This window comes from Mirounga leonina, unplaced genomic scaffold, assembly GCF_011800145.1.
Source record: "Mirounga leonina isolate KUSES-001 unplaced genomic scaffold, KU_Mleo_1.0 Mir_488, whole genome shotgun sequence".
In the NCBI taxonomy this organism is placed as follows: domain Eukaryota; kingdom Metazoa; phylum Chordata; class Mammalia; order Carnivora; family Phocidae; genus Mirounga; species Mirounga leonina.
The window spans coordinates 5,943,785-5,959,924 of NW_023270777.1; the positions used below are offsets into that span (position 1 = coordinate 5,943,785).

Here is a 16,140-nt window from a genome sequence, read left to right on the forward strand (position 1 = left end):
AAAAGAGATGCTATTTGCCACCTCATGGAACTTAAGGTTTAAGGGTGACACATTTAGCAAATATGCTACTGAAGGAAAAGGACCAGCTATGAGAGTATATAAAAGGGGCCTGATTTAGAATGGAGATGGTAAAGAGGTCGTGTCCTTGAAGGCTTCTGAACCCCGAGCAGGCTTTTACTCGATTTGGGGAAGGGACTGAGGAGTGTTCCAAGTGCAGGGAGTAGTAGGTATTTAGGGTTGCAAGATACCAAGGTGGCAAAAATTCAGCTTTTCATGGAACTGAAAAGACAGCAATGTGATCAGAGGAGGAGAAGGAAAAGTGGATTTAGGGGTAGAGAAGTAGTCATGGGCCAGGTAACGTGGGGTTGGCACTCAAAGTGAGCGGGAAGCTGTGCAAGGATTATAAGCAGACGAGTGACACCGTCTGATAACATCCCAGTGTGGTAATTTTGACTGCCGTGAGGAGTATGTGTTGGAGGGAGGCAAGAAAGGAATCCGGGAGCCCTCGTAAGGCTATGTGGTAGTGTCACCGGGTGATAATGATATTAGGTTGATGACAGTGGCGGTGGAGGGAAGTGGACATAGCACAAAGGAATTTTGAAAGTAGCATTAACAAAAATCAGTAACAATTTGAATGTGGATGGTAAAGAGGGGAAGGTGTTCCTGGCGACCTCCAGAATTCTGGGTTGAATGATGGGTTCAGTTGCCATTGCTGAAATGAGGACCATGGGGTGTGGAACATCTGCGGGTGAGAACACAGAAGAGCAAGAGAGGTCAGCGTCACATATATTAAGTTTGAGATGCCCGTGAAATATCCTGTTAGATCAAGGAGATAATACAGCGCACACTCTGGTGTTGGAAATAGGACTCTGCTACCCAGAGGAGAGGGGAGAGATTGGAGGTTAAAGGTTGAGAACTGTCAGCGCGTAGATGCTTAACGTTGTCTGGGAGGAGTGCATCTTGATGAGGGAACTGGATCCAGGGCCGAGCCCTGAGGAAATCTAACACGTAGAGGTCAAATAGAAGAGGAGCTGTAGGCAAAGAAACAAAGACGCTGGAGAGGTAGGAAGCAGATCGTTAGGTGTGATGTCAGAGACCAAGCATTGGTTCCAAGGGCAGGTGGGAAGGGGCTCTAGTCCGCTGTGTTACTACTCTGAGCGTACTAGTAAGGTGGCTTTCTTGAGCCTCCTCCTGAGATCCACTTTTAAGGACTCCGATTTCTTTTTTTTTTTTTTTTAAAGATTTTATTTATTTATTTGAGACCGAGAGAATGAGAGAGACAGAGAGCACATGAGAGGGGATAGGGTCAGAGGACGAAGCAGACTCCCCGCCGAGCAGGGAGCCCATGCGGGACTCGATCCCGGGACTCCAGGATCATGACCTGAGCCGAAGACAGTCGCTTAACCGACTGAGCCACCCAGGCGCCCAAGGACTCCGATTTCTTATATACTAGCAGGGAAAGGGTTTTAGCCACCAGTGGAGATTGGGGCCCAGACAGGGAAAGGATCTTAAGAAAACTTGTAACCTGTTGGTTGAGGGCAGCTTTCTTAACTTTCTCTATAAGAAGCATAGCCCAGAAAAACTGTTCTACCAGTGAGCTCTCGGTACAGCTGACGCACGTTCAGCCTGGAGGGACTACGCTGTCAGGAGCAGCAAGATGGAAACACGAACGCTTGCCCCACACACTCTGCTGTTACTCTTTTCCTTGGTGGTGGAACGTTGCTGTCTGCTTCCTAAATCAGTACTGCTTTAAAGCGCTGCAGATCCGCGTAATTAGTCTCTCCTGTTCTCGGAATACGAATATCAGAATTTGAAAATTTGTGTTTGGAGTGTTGGAGCAATTCTTCTGGGCATCTCTCTTTTTTCCAGTTCTTCCCTTTGCCTCATCTTAAATCTGAGCAAAGATACTCATTTTGTTAGCAGTGCCAGGAAGCAGGCAGTTTCCATGGCAACTGACAGACCGGGTTTACTGTGGAAATTTCCGGAATTAACAGAGCTGCATTGCAGAAGGATGCATAAAGCAGTATTCATCCAGAGATCCTCACAGTACGGACACAGAAGAACAGTTGCAGTGGTGTGCAGGGTATGTGTTCTGTTTATTTTCCTGTCTAAGGAGGATTACGAGTTACATATATAGATACGCTGAGGAGAGCATACAGTGGCTTGAGGCATTTTAGTATGTGCTGGCTTGATAAAATCAAGGAGGCTTAGGGGAAAGGAGGAATAAATAATTTGGAGAGAAAGACATGTCTGGTAGCATTGGGAGGAAATCGAGATTAAGATAAATGAAGAAGAATGTGGTAATGAAAGAAGGGGAGAAAACACACGTCAAGCTAATTAGATAATAGAAGGTTCTGGGCACAAGGAGATATTTATTTATCAAAGGAAGATCTGTAGGCAGTGGCAGGGTTGGGGAATCAAGTTCTCATGTCCAGGAAGAGGAAATGGGTTAAGGTAATTAGCTGTTACTTGCTGGAGGATACGTAGATGGGAGGGATGCCTCAGGCTTCGAGCTTTGCTGCCTCCTTAGTGTATTTATTTACCTCTGAGGTGAGAGAGCCACAGATGGGTTATCAGACCCCTGATTCCACTGCCTGTTGATTTGTGTGTGTGTTGTGGGGGGGAGGGGGTTGGGGGTTAAGAATAAGCCAGAAATGTGTCTCAAGATTAAATTCTAGATATAAAACTGTAAGATTTGGGTACATGACTGGAGTTTCTTATCTCTTATCCAGATTTAAGACTGGAGAATAATTGTAAATTTGAAGGAGGAAGAATACAAAAAATGAATAGGTATGGTATAGATCATTTTAATGACAGGTGTCATTTAGATCGCGTACACAAACTACAGCTCAGGGGCCAAATGTGGCCTGCAGCTAGTTTTTGTCAATAAAGTTTTATTGGAGCATAGCCACACCTGTTTGGTTGTGTAGTTGCTACAGAGGCTGGCTGGCAAAGCCTAAAATACTTACTATCTGTTTCTTTACAGAAAAAGTTTGGTGACTCGTGGTTTAGATGGTGTATTGGATTCCTGCGGCTACTGTAACAAATTAGCACAGATTTGGTGGCTTAAAACAACAGAAATTTATTCTCTTGCAATTTCGGAAACCAGAAGTCCAAAATCAGGATGTTGGCAGGGTGATGCTTCTTCCAAAGGCTCCAAGGAGGATCCTTCCTTCCCTCTTCCAGCTCTGGTGTCTCCTGGCCCTCCGTGGGTTGTGGTAGCATGACTCTTACCACAACCTCTGTTGCTGCCTCTGTCCTTGCTTGGCTTTCTTCCCTGTGTCTCCCTGTGTCTCTGTCTTCTTTTCTGTCTCTTACAGGGATGCTTGCCATTATATTTAGGGCCTACCCAAATCCAGGATGACCTTTTCTCAAGATCCTTATCTTAATGATAACTGTAAAGATAAGGTCACCTTCTGAGATTGCAAATGGACAAATCTGTTGTTGGGGGTGGATGGGGTCCCAGTTCGGCCCAGTGCATGTGGTGTTGAAGAACTGGGTTTTGGCTTCTCAGACCATATTCTGTGTCGAGAGTAGCTAGCTAGCTCCTGGCAAGTGTCCTTTGGAAATCTGTGGAGCATATGCTCTGCAGTAGACTTGACCTGCTGGAGAGGATGTTACACCCACTTTTCAAGGACAGAGTGGGACAGGCACGGTTAAAATCAGAGCAGACAGCCTCTGGGATGCAAACACAAGTAGCAGGGTAGAGGTAGACCTAGAACATCACAGGAGAAAAAGTACCCAAGTCTTCACGGGAAACTGAGGAAGGCCAGGGTCTGATGCCTCATGCCAGTCTCTCCTTGGCTCCCACCCCCCAAACCAACACAGTGGATTTGGCATTCCAATGAAAGACAGTTGGCATCAACAGAATCAGAGTTCTGAGGAATGAGACTCTTGTCTCGATTACGACAGTGGGGAGTATTTGTGTGGTTCAGAGTAAGTAGACTTCGTAAGCCGCTCAGGTCAGCATTTCACAGGACTGTGAGTCTGAGCCTTGACTCTGGGTGCAGGGTCTGTGTCGTGGTGGGAGGATACAAACTGCCGGCCTGGGCAGGAGACGTCTGTGGTGTTCTCCTCCTATGAGCGGAGCGTCTTCAGACGCTGTGGTGACAGGAGTAGACATCTGTCCTTGCTTCCCTGGGCTGCTTCCTTTAGCACACCTGGGCGTATTCGGGAATGTTTAAGAAGTGATACACGCCCACGGTGAAGAATATAGTAGAAGACAAGGGGTTCCAGCGTGGATGCCGGACCTGCAGGGAAAACCCTCTTTATTCTGTCATTTGAGGGACCCTGGCCTGTTGCCCATATCCTCACCTGTGCCCCTTAAAAGGAAACCTCTGATTTAGACTCTGTGGAGATAATTATCAGAAGAGTTAAGCAAAAATGGTTAGAAGTGGATCCACATTAGGGTTCACCAAGAATAAGCAGTACCAAACTAGCCTAGTATACATTAAAACAAACAAAACATGTTGCTGGGACTGTAGATCAGGAATTTGCCATGGACTGGGTGTTGCTTCATTTCAGCATCTGTGGGTCCCCAGGAGGAACAGTAGGCCCAATCCAGGGTTTTCAGGCAGAGTTTCCTGAAGGACAAGACTGGATGAAGTTTTTATTTCCTTTCTGATTGCATTCTGTTGGTTTCTGACAATGTGCACCTTGGACACCAAATTGAAAGGTCCAGAAGCTGTGAGGATGAAAGTTTTCTTCTTTTTCCCTTTCACAGAATATTTTGCTCATTAACTACCACACATGTTGAATTGTATGCTTTAGCTTAGATAGCTTCGCAGAAAAATTCAAATTCAACTGCAATTAGATTTTAACTTTGTATTTTTCTCTTGTCATCTAGAGTATACATAAGGAAATAGAATGAGTTAAGGTTTAAAGCATAGACTGGTATTAAATTAAGCTGGTTTGATTGTAGTTCATCCAAGCTAAAACTTAAGCACTATAAGAGGTTCAAAAATACCCTCAGTTTCAAGTAGGTATATTACATAAAATAGCATGTGTTCCTAAATGTGTCTGTTAATAAAATTTATTTCTATAAAATCTTTTTTCTCATTGACTTGTTTGGATAAATGTCTCCCCCCTCCCCCCAGAATAATAAAAGTAAGCTTCAGAATGTTTCATAGTTGTGTGTTTAAAAGACAATTCACGTAGCTTCACCTTGGGAATGAAAAGTAATTAAGACTCTTGCTTCTTATTTGCTTCAGGGACTAAAGTTCTGACTTTGTAAAAGCAATTTCAGATTCATAGTACAAAATGATGTAGGAGTAGCAGCATCTTGCTAAAATATTTATTAAGAAACAAGGATGAATATATGAAACACAGAAAATTAAGACAATTTGATCCTAAACTCTGTATAGGATCTCTGTAGGAATAAAGAAAAATTTATAGAGGGTTTCTCTTAATAGCATTTCTTTCTTTCTTTTTTTTTTAAGATTTTATTTATTTTTATTTATTTGACACAGAGAGAGAGATAGTGAGAGAGAGAGCACAAGCAGGGGGAGCGGCAGGCAGAGGGAGAGGGAGAAGCAGGCTCTCCGTGGAGCAAGGAGCCCGATGTGGGTCTCGATCCCAGGACCCTGGGATCATGACCTGAGCCGAAGGCAGCTGCTTAACCGACTGAGCCACCCAGGCTCCCCCCTTAATAGCGTTTCTGCAGACCGCGGGAGGAAAGGTGGCCTCTTCTGAGCCACTGGTTTCAAAGACAGAGCATCTTTACCCCTTCCCTGCCCTCCCCACTCACTGGTAACTACTGGAAAATAACCATGGGGAGGGATGGGAGGAGGGAGGCGAGATGGATACAGGCACACTGTATTTGGGCAGGGTGATCATTCTGAGTAGTGTTGTGGGTGGACAGAGAAGGGTCGTAGTAGCGATATAGACAGGATTATATTCTCATATTTGCTAATGTCAGTTGAAGAGTAGGGTATTTGAGAACAAGGAGATCAGGAGAGGAGAATTTGCCTTTGGAGCAGGGCGTGCTCTGATTGGTAGTAGGCTGAGCCCTGAGGGCCTAGAACTATAGACGTGGCTTGAACTATAGCCACATGATAGCCAAATCCCTTTCACACAAGAAGAGTGAGAAAGACAATCACTTTCTTTTTTCTCTTTCCTATCAATTTTATTGAGGTATAATTAACATACAATAAGCTGTGGGTAGTTGAAGTGTACAATTTGCTAAGTTTTGACGTACACACACCTGTGAAACCATCGCTACAGGCAAGATAGTGAACATACCCATCACCCCAAAGAATCCTCCTACCCTGCTGTAGCTTTTCTATCTAGACGTTTGACTTGGTTCTTTTTTGCATATTCCATGTTTGTTTAACGTATTCTCTCTGTGTTGTTTCTGAATCAGAACTGAGTGATTTTTCTCTTCAGTTTGGGTCGTGTTATTTTGCTTCTCTGCATACTGGGTGAGTTTTAGATTGTAGGCCAGACGTTGGGTGCTGGATGTTTTTGCATTCTTTTTAAGATTTTTATTTATTTTTTTTGAGAGAGAGAGAGAGCATGAGCAGGGGGAGGGGCAAAGGGAGAAGGAGAAGCAGACTCCCCGCTAAGCAGGGAGCCCGACGTGTGGCTCCATCCCAGGACCCTGAGATCGTGACCTGAGCCCAAGGCAGACGCTTAACTGATTGAGCCACCCAGGCGTCCCCGTTTTTGCATTCTTATAAATATTTTAAAGCTTTGCTCTTCAGTTAAGTTACTTGGAAATAGTTGGATCCTTCGGGTCTTGCATTTGAGCTTTGATGGGTGTTCTGAGCCTGGGTATTTTCCCCTTTAATCCTTTTGGATGGTTCTTTCCCCAGGCTTGTGTAGGTTCTTTGTAAGAGTGTGCTGACCAAGGATCTCTGTGGGGTTCTCTTTCTGTGCAGCTCTCTCTTATCCGGTACTCCGCCTCTCGGACTCTAGCGACCTTGGTCTCCTCAGGTGCCCAGATCCATCTCCTCAACACAGGAGTACTGCCAGGGTCCCCTGACCCCATCACAGTCTGTGAGCCCTTCCAGACAGGAAGCTGGGGGCAGTTAGAGGGCTCACCTTGTGTATTTCCTGTCTGTCGGTGTTCACTGCCCCTTTGTTGTCTGTTGTCCAGTGTCTTCAAGACCGTCTCATGTTTTGTCTGTCTTCTGTAGCTGTTTCAGGTGTGAGAGTGAGTCTGAGAGATGCTCTGCAGTACCCCCAGCACGAGAGCCACACGGGTCCTCCTGGTGAGATAGGAGTAGGAATTCGGGAGCTTGGGAGCCACATCTGCATGACTTTGAGAAAGAGCATCTATGAATGTGATATTTTGCAGCTTTCCTAATAGAGTAGAAGACATAATGGTATTTATAAAGAAAGGATTGGCAAGTCTCGAGGAGAGAGCAAATGTGGATAAATGGGGAACAGGATTGCTGATAGGGTGATAGAAGAGAAAAGACGCCGTTGTCAGAAAACTGAAAATGCTGTGGTGGAATGAAGCCCACATCGCACGTGGAAGTGAACTTAAATGATACTGCGTGACAGCAAAAGAAAAGAATGGAACGGAGTGATGGATTTGAAAGTATACACACATTTCTGAATTTTTTAAAGAAGATTTTATTTCAGAGAGAGAGAGTGCGCTGCGGGTGTGCACGCCGGGCGGGGGCGGCTAAGGGGCGGAGGGAGAGAGAGAATCTCAAGCAGACTCTGGGCGCACATGACCCTGAGATCATGACCCGAGCCAAAATCAAGAGTCCGACGCTCAACCAACTGAGCCGCCCAGGCGCTCCCTGAATTTTTTACATGTATAAATACATAAATAGAATGGGGAGGTAGACAGCGCCCTGGAGAAATATTTACAATGCAGGACCAAGAGTCGATCTGTAGGTTAATAAAGGACTTCTGTCAGAAGTAGCAACAGCAAAACAGACTCTGGGCAAGGGGCTCAGGGGTGTTCCCTCAGGCAGTTAACCAGCGAAGAAACGCTTGTTCTCCAGATGGCAAAAAGTGTCTGACTCTAAGGGTAAGAAATCGGAATGCAGCTTAGAAGAGTGATGTCACCCTTCTCACCTTTCAGGTTGGCATGAAGGAAAGGGTGCTGTGGCCAGGGCTCCGTGGGCACTCGCTGCTGACTCGGGGCCGACTGGCCGAGCCTCACGGCAGTAACCACGTGCACCAGGTCATGGCTAAAAGGTCAAAAACATACGAAGTGAAGTCTGTCAAGCCGTGGGTGTGAGATCTCATTTTGTATCCTCGCCACGTAGTACAGAAAGATACAAAGGGTACGTGCTAAATTGTTGAGAGTGGTTTGCTCTGGATGGTGATTGAGTTTTCTGATTTTCCTTTATCTTTCACCTGTGTGGCTTTAGGAGGGATTTAGGCTGACACGGTCTGGTGGGAAAAGGAGGTTTGCCTACGTGTCCTGCTGCTGGATTGGCACAGCAGAACACTGGGTTTAGCAGGGGGGGGGCTAGAGCTACCCCAGGTAAACTTGGCTGTGCCGAGTGTAATTCTTCGGAGAACAGGTCTGCGTACCTATGCGCAAAGCCCCGGGCTGCTGTGTTAGACAATTCAGATGGAAATAAAGCTTTTCTCGGTGTCCAGTCTGATGAGTGCTCTGAACATTGTGTCACAACTTTTTGTTTTTTGGGGGGAATCTGTAGGCTTTCAGAAATTAATAAATCATTCTGGGTCAGTGAAAGGATGATAGCTGAAACGCAGTGGCCACGAGTCAGTGTTCACTAAGTAGTAACTGGACAAATCGGTCATTTATATCCGGAGGATTGGCCGTCAAAGAAGGTACACGAAGGACTTCTGTGCAAACACGTGGGCTCAGAAATGACAGTTTTCAGGTTTTCATGTAACAAGATAATTCCCTGATTTCAAAAAGTAATTTCTGTATATCGAATTGTGTTTTAATAAGGTCTGTATTGCGTAGATTTGAGCATTCTACCCGTCCTTTTGCATGTTTTGTAAAAAACACACCTATTCCACTTATTTGCGATGCCCATAGCATCTGTGTCTGTTGTTTCTGTCTCTCTGTGTGTGTTGTTTGCCCTAAGTGTGGAACTGCTGGTCTCTGGGAACACGAAAGATTAGGTATGGGATTTAGACGGGCCGTAAGAAATCAGGGATACCCAGGCTAAGGATTTCATTCAGGAAGTGTTTTTGTCCTGTTTGTAACTGGCCTGTGGGTCTGAAGCCAGTCAGCATCATTGGTCATCAGCTGGTAAATGCTCGTAGCACTTCCCGGTCGTCGTGAGGACCAGACTGTGGCCTGTGGCCAGTTCCCTCCCTCCCCTCCACTTCCAGATGCTGGATACCTCCTTCCATGACAGTCCCTGGGAAATAAAATAGCGTTAGGGGGCGCCTGGGTGGCTCAGTTGGTTAAGCGACTGCCTTCGGCTCAGGTCATGATCCTGGAGTCCCGGGATCGAGTCCCGCATCGGGCTCCCTGCTCAGCGGGGAGTCTGCTTCTCCCTCTGACCCTCCTCCCTCTCGTGCTCTCTGTCTCTCATTCTCTCTCTCGCAAATAAAAATAAATAAATAAATAAATACAATAAAATAGCGTTAGGGGCTCTCTTAGCTGGAAATGAGTCAGTTTGCATATAAACAACATGAAGACAAATGATGGCTTAAATAAGATAGTTTATTTCTTTCTGGAGATGGGCAGGCCTAGGGGTGGCATAACGGCTTCACGGTCATCAGAGTCTAGAGAGCTTTAATTTCTCGCTCCCTCATTCTCAGTACATGAGTTCCCTTCTCAGGGGCCTTGAGGGTGGCTGGAACTCCAGGCAACAAGGAGAAGGGGGGAAAGAAAGAAAAAAAAAAGACCTTCCTTCCGAGTCAGCTCCTTTTAAATACTCCATTTTATTACTGCTTCTAACTGCAAGGAAGTTTGACTTCTTTGTCTGCTTGGGCCATCATAACAAAATACTACACATTGGGTGGCTTAAACAACAGAAATTTATTTCCAGTGGTTTTGGAGGCCGGGAAGATCAGGGTGCTGACAAGGTGGGTTTCATTCTGAGGATTCTTCTTTTGGCCTCCATCTTGCTAGGTGCTTGCGTGACCTTTGTATAAGTGTGTGGGTGGGGGAGAGACTCCACTGGGGACAGCTGTGTGGTGTCCTTATAAGGACCCTAATCCTACATCAGATCAGGGCTCCATCCTTATGACCTCATTTAACCTTAATTACCTCCTTATAGGCCCTGTCTGCAATTCAGTCACACTGGGGCTTAAGGCTTTGACATGAATTTTGGCGGGAGGGGGGAGGGCTCAGGCGCAGTTCATTGCATAGCAGTTGGGAAGTGTAGCGTGTTAGCTGGGTGTATTGCTGCCCCAGCAAAGGAAGACCCTATCAAGAAGAAGAGGACGGGTGTTGGGTGGCAGCTGGCTCAGTTCCCCTGCTGGATCATCCGGTGCTTGAAGTTGGAACCCTATGGAGTATTCACTGAAAGCAGCTCAGGATCCTCCGTATAAAATTATCCATAGGAAACTGGGAAAGGGAGAGCGATTTAGAAGTTATTGCTAATAAAACACAGCTCCTCTTCTCAAGAAAGTGATATCCCAAAGAGAAGTCAGGAAACCTTTTTTCTCCTTAAGAGTGTAGCCAAAGGCAGTTTTAAATTGCTGCTGGTTTTTCCTTTTTCCCGGTCTTCTTCCTGAGTGTGTTTTCTGCTGTTCATATTTTTTTTTCCCCTCTAGGCCTGCTATTTAGTTTAGGACAGAACTTGTATCTTAGGACAGAAATCGCCATCAGCAGCCTGCACATAATCTCCTTGTTGCCCTTGAGACTCTTGGTGAACTTTTTCTAGAAGTGGAATAAACCGGGACTTTGAGGCTACAGGTATAACTCAGGTCACCCACAATATTTGTCTTTTGTGCTTCTGTGAAATTCTACAAGGGGGCTAAAGGGAATTGGTTGTAGGCTCTAGGTTCAGTTGCAGAGCTCTGAAACTCTTGGCTCCCGGAAGCTCTTAGGTCACATGGAAATCGTTTATTCTCTCCGAACTCTGGGAATTGCATGCTTGCATTTCGTTTTCTTACTATCCAATACTTTGTTAACATTTTCGAAAGTTTTGGGTTTTGGTTATATGGAAGTCTAGTTAAAAATGAAAAAGTCTCCTTTCCATTTGTGTTTGGCACCAACTGAGAGAGATGCAGGAGCCAGACATAGGGAGATTATAAGATTTACCATATGCTTTTTTTTTTTTTAAAGAATTTATTTATTTGAGAGAGAGAGAGAGCTCACCTGTGTGCTGGGGTGGGAGGGACAGAGAGGGGGAGAGGGAGAGAATACCAAGCAGACTCCCCGCCTGAGGTGGAGCTTGAAGCAGGGCTCGATCTCATGACCTGAGATCATGCCCTGAGCCTGAGCTGAAACCAAGAGTCAGACGCTTAGCCAACTGAGCCACCCCGGTGCCCCAAGATTTAGCATATTTTTTTTTAAAGATTTTGTTTGTTTATTAGAGAGAGAGAGAGAGCATGAGCGGGGAGGAGAGGGAGAAGCAGGCTCTCCACCGAGCAGGGAGCCTGACGTGGGGCTCGATCACAGGACCCCGGGATCATGACCTGACCCAAAGGCAGGTGCTAAACCATCTGAGTCACCCAGGCTTTCTTGATAAAATTGGAAATGTAGCTCTGCATTTGAGGCCAGAATAGTTCGCTAACTCCTCCTGGCCTCACGTACGGAATTAGACTTACCCATCCCTCGAGTGCAGCCTCTTATAAGGGACAGCCAGAGCGTATATACTGTCTCTGTAGGAAGGCTGGCTTTAAAAGAGGGGAACTGAACGGATTGTGTTTCGTTTCTTCTTCCATATTCACTGGTCAGTCAGTAAGGGCTCAGGTGAGAGACCCGATCCCTCTCCATGGAAAGGTGAAGCATGGGGTGGGGTAGGGAGGAGTGTTCCCGTAAACAATTGGGAGAGGTAAGCCCTAAAATCTTTAATTTTTTTTTTCAGTCATTCATGTGGTATCCCTTTACAAAGCCAGGGAATAGAGTCTTTTGGAAAGGAACGTGAACATACTAACCACAGGGGACATGGACCCAGCCTATTTATGTTAATCGGCGAATCTGGTAGAAAGGTGCAGCATGGCCATGAACTGATTTTCCAAATTTGATTCGAATCAATTAATAAAGTTTATTGTGTTTGGTTCTTGTTAGGTTTTAATCCTTTGTGTTGGTGTCTGTAGATTTCACCGAAGTTTATTACTGCCACTAAAGTTCTACTTACCTTTATATGGGAGAAAATATTTTAATGGTGACATCAGTCTGTATCTGAACAGCTTCCTTGGTGGTAATGTCTATCCCCAAATGCTGTTCTTGGAAATACTGTGTTCAACAGAAGTGCCCTTTCAACCAGATCTGTGATCCGTAGGCATTAAAAAATATAAGTGTATAGCTAACTTTTTAACTGGAATGTGTATCATATGATAGTCTAATTACAAGTCCTGTTACAACAAAGACCACTCTAACTTGTTTTCATATTAAAGACCCCTAAATCCAGAGGAGAATGTTACCCATTTTCTTAGGGACTTTTCTGTGTACGTGGTTAGATACGGGGCTGGAGATTGTGCTCCTGTATGAGGTTTGGGTGAATTTGAGACTTGGAACCTTAGTCTCTTGCTTGTTTCCTGAATAGAGCCCAGCAGAGGGAATGGTGAGATGTCTGGGTTAAGAACTGCTCATGTGGAGCACATAGATTTCAGAAGGATGAGCGTGAGAGTAAATGTAAGGTCATAGGCTGAACTTAGTTACTGGTGAGGCAGAGGCATTCGAGCCAACTTAACAGGTTTGTGGAGTTGAGCTGAACTGATTTTCAGGTAAGAAATTAATAATGAAATCTGGGAGGTTTTGATCCTGTCTAGTAGAAGTAGAACTTAAATCCCGTTTGACACATTCGCCCCAAGATAAAAAATTGCAGCCAAGGTTTTGGACACTCAGTACAGTTGCCTCAGTGACTGACTGCTCTAGCGTAATGGTGAAGGGTCAGGTCAGGCTTCTAGGTGCGGCCACCATGGTGCTGCATCTCTGTCCCGTCCTTTGGAAGCCATCAGGGCTGGACTAGCTCTTAAAGCGAGAACTGTGAGTTTGGACTCAGTTTCAGAGGAAAGATTGCAAGCCTGATATGAGCGGGGACTCCATGAACATGCCTTCATGATGGCATACTCATAGCATGTTCTTCTGTGGTTTTCACAACTTTTTCTGTTAAATGAGAAGATGGACTCGGGAATAGCCACATTCTGCTGTTCATCTTTTGTTTTAGCAGTTTTATTGAGATATAATTCATGTGTCATATGGTTTACCCCTTAGACTCTACAATTCAGCTGCTTTTCCTATATTCAGAGTTGTGCGTCTGTCAGCTTACTCAGTTTTTGAACATTTGCATCAGCCCAAGAAGATAACTCTCATCCCTTAGCCGTCAACCTGTTCACTTGAAAAAATGAAAGGACCTCATCCAGAAATTACACAGTAGACTACAGTAAGCCAAGCTATTAGTAGAGATACTCCATATTTCTAAAAATCGATCTTACAGTAAAAGTTAGTATTATAACTGTTATTCTGTGGCTTATATAATAGTGAAATACTCCATGTCTCAGGAGTGCTGGCAGCAGATGCTATCAAACACAATGTATTTCAAAGGCGACATCCTTTGCCATATTCTGTTGGTTAGAAGCAAGTTGCAGGTGCAGGTCTTCTCCCCACTCCGAGAGAGGTGCTTACACAGTGCTGTGAACCCCAGGGAAGTGCAGCTCATGGGGAGCACCTTAGAGCCTGTCTGCCACATCCCGTGAATTAGTGAATAATGTAAAAATGTTGCTTCCAATTTTTTTTTAAAGATTTTATTTATTTATTTGAGAGAGAGAGAGCACACGCGCCAGGATGAGTGGGGGGAGGGGCAGAGGGAGAAGCCGACTCGCGGCTGAGCAGGGAACCCCGTGCAGGGACCCTGGGATCATGACCTGAGCCAAAGGTAGACGCTTAACTGATTGAGCCACCCAGGCGCCCCAAAATGTTGCTTCTAATTTGCACGTAACTTAAACTAACTTTTTTTCAGCTACCCTCAGCGATTGGCCGGTGCTGTATATTTTACGGGTGATTAAACTGAGCCACAGAGATGGTGTTTACATGCCAGTGATCATAGAACAATAATTATTGCAAATGAACTCCTTTGTGTTAGGATATTTCTACGTCATGAAAAAGATTGCTCAGAAAATTAGTCACTAGGCTCGACTGGTGGAAGTATGTTGTAAACAGAAAAGAACTTGTGTGAAAAAAAGCTGGTATTATGACTTACTATGATCTGGGAATCTGGCATTTGGAATGCTGGTTCACTGCGTGGTTATTTAGACAAAGTGTATTAAGTCTTTGAACTATAACCCTGAATCATGGTTATTATTAATACTAGTATATACGATAATTCTGGGGAAATGATTTTAAAATTCTGAATATTTTGAGAACCTTAAAAATAGCTACAAAAAACAGTTCTGCTAGCCTGAGAAAACATTTCTAAATTTCGGAAGAAGAAAAATAAATAACCAAGCATGTAAATTTTTCTTACTTGTATTGCCAGATCAGATTTTAAAGAGTCTATTTAATATGAAATTGACAAAAATGTAGATGATCGTCAGTGGAATCTTTTTCTCTATGTATCTTGCACTCTTTAGTTAGGTACAGTTCATTTCTACACATTGGTGTCTGGGGGGTGGGAGGAGAGAGGAATGAGATTGTTTTTACATTTTTCATTGGATTTGCTTTTTTACAAAGCATGGTTACAAGTTAATGCTTTGATCTCCAGGTTGGAATTTAATTTAATGAAAATCTGTTAACGAGATTTTTGTCCACGAAGCATTTGTTTTTCACCTCATCGCTATGTCTAGGCTGACGGGTTCAGTTTTGATTGGTACATGACAGTTTTTCTCCTAGATCCAGCTGCCATACATTTGACTGTCCCCCTACCTCAGTGTGGCATTAGCAGGAACAGGGCAGTATGGTAAGGTGCTATTTCCCAGACTTTGCCAAAATTGCCTGGGGATCTTTAAAAATACTGTTTTTTGACTCCTGTTCCCAGATACTCTGATTTAATTGCTATGAGATGATACCTGGGCACCTGGATTTTAAGAATCTCACCACGTAATTCTAATGTGCAGGAGAGTTCAGGAGCAGCTGTATTAAGGATGGAGGGCCTGGGGGTCATTAATGTCGGGTAAGGCAGGATAAGAACTTTTTGGAAATGAGGTTCATAGCTCCTGGGATTCTGCACTTGATAACGCAGTTTTGCAAAGTTTGAAAAAGAGCTTGTATTTGGAAATGAAAACTGGTCTACAAATTACTTTCTTCGATAACTGGAAACTTGGTTTTCTGAATTTCATTAAAGCTGTGTTTATTGACTCCCCAAGTTTAGGCCTTTCTTAATGAGTTCAGTGTGTAAAAAACCAAGACGACGTAAACAAAAAACTCCAAAAACCTGGAGGTCAGACTGTGTTAGCAACTTGAAAAGCAGATTTTCCCACGCATTCATCAGTGCTAGCTATAAGAAAAAAGTCAAAACCTATTTAAAATGTGGAAAAATTGCTTCCCAATATTTTAACAGAGAGAGACTGAGAACACACAGCATTGAATCGTCAGGAAAACTGAAGATCTCCCCTGAGCAACACTGGGATTTCACTGCGGAGGACTTGAAAGACCTTGGAGAAATTGGACGAGGAGCTTATGGTTCTGTCAACAAAATGGTCCACAAACCAAGTGGGCAAATAATGGCAGTTAAAGTAGGTGAAGCCCATCATTCTTTTTGGCGCTTTCCTCCATTAGGTGCAATTCTTGGTGCAGTGATACCCCTGTTGTTCTGTTCTTGCGTGTGTGGCAAACATGGGTGTTTGTAAAACTGTTTCTCCAAATCCTTTGGGGGCGTTTTGTACAGAGGTTGTCTTGTTGCTATTGCTCTGGACCCCAAGTGTGACGCACGCATGTTCACCGCCCCTTTGCCATGATGCATTAACGTGTTTTAAACTTCAGGCCCTTCCAGTGCCAAGGTGAGTTCGGGCCGGGCGGCTGCACCCCTGGGAGCAGGGCAGTGGTGCCCTGAGCCCGGCGGGGAGCTGGAAGAAGAGGCAGTGCACTGGGTTGGGCAAGGTGCGGGGCTAGGGCTAACAGCAGTCTTACTGAAGGTTTCC

The 16,140-nt window shown here is 44.7% G+C and overlaps 1 protein-coding gene and 1 long non-coding RNA gene across 3 annotated transcripts in view; both read left to right on the forward strand.

Annotated features, from left to right (window-relative positions):
- MAP2K4 (mitogen-activated protein kinase kinase 4) overlaps window positions 1-16,140 on the forward strand; it is a 135,550-nt gene that overhangs the window by 51,174 nt on the left and 68,236 nt on the right. For both annotated transcript variants that reach the window (XM_034989626.1, XM_034989625.1), the window contains exon 3: window positions 15,561-15,735. In XM_034989626.1, coding sequence (XP_034845517.1) covers window positions 15,561-15,735 — 175 coding nt within the window. The remainder of the gene's footprint in view (window positions 1-15,560; window positions 15,736-16,140) is intronic.
- Window positions 1,382-4,778, forward strand: LOC118000084. Its single transcript, XR_004676374.1, has 2 exons — window positions 1,382-2,083; window positions 2,733-4,778. It is a non-coding gene; the product is annotated as an uncharacterized LOC118000084 (long non-coding RNA).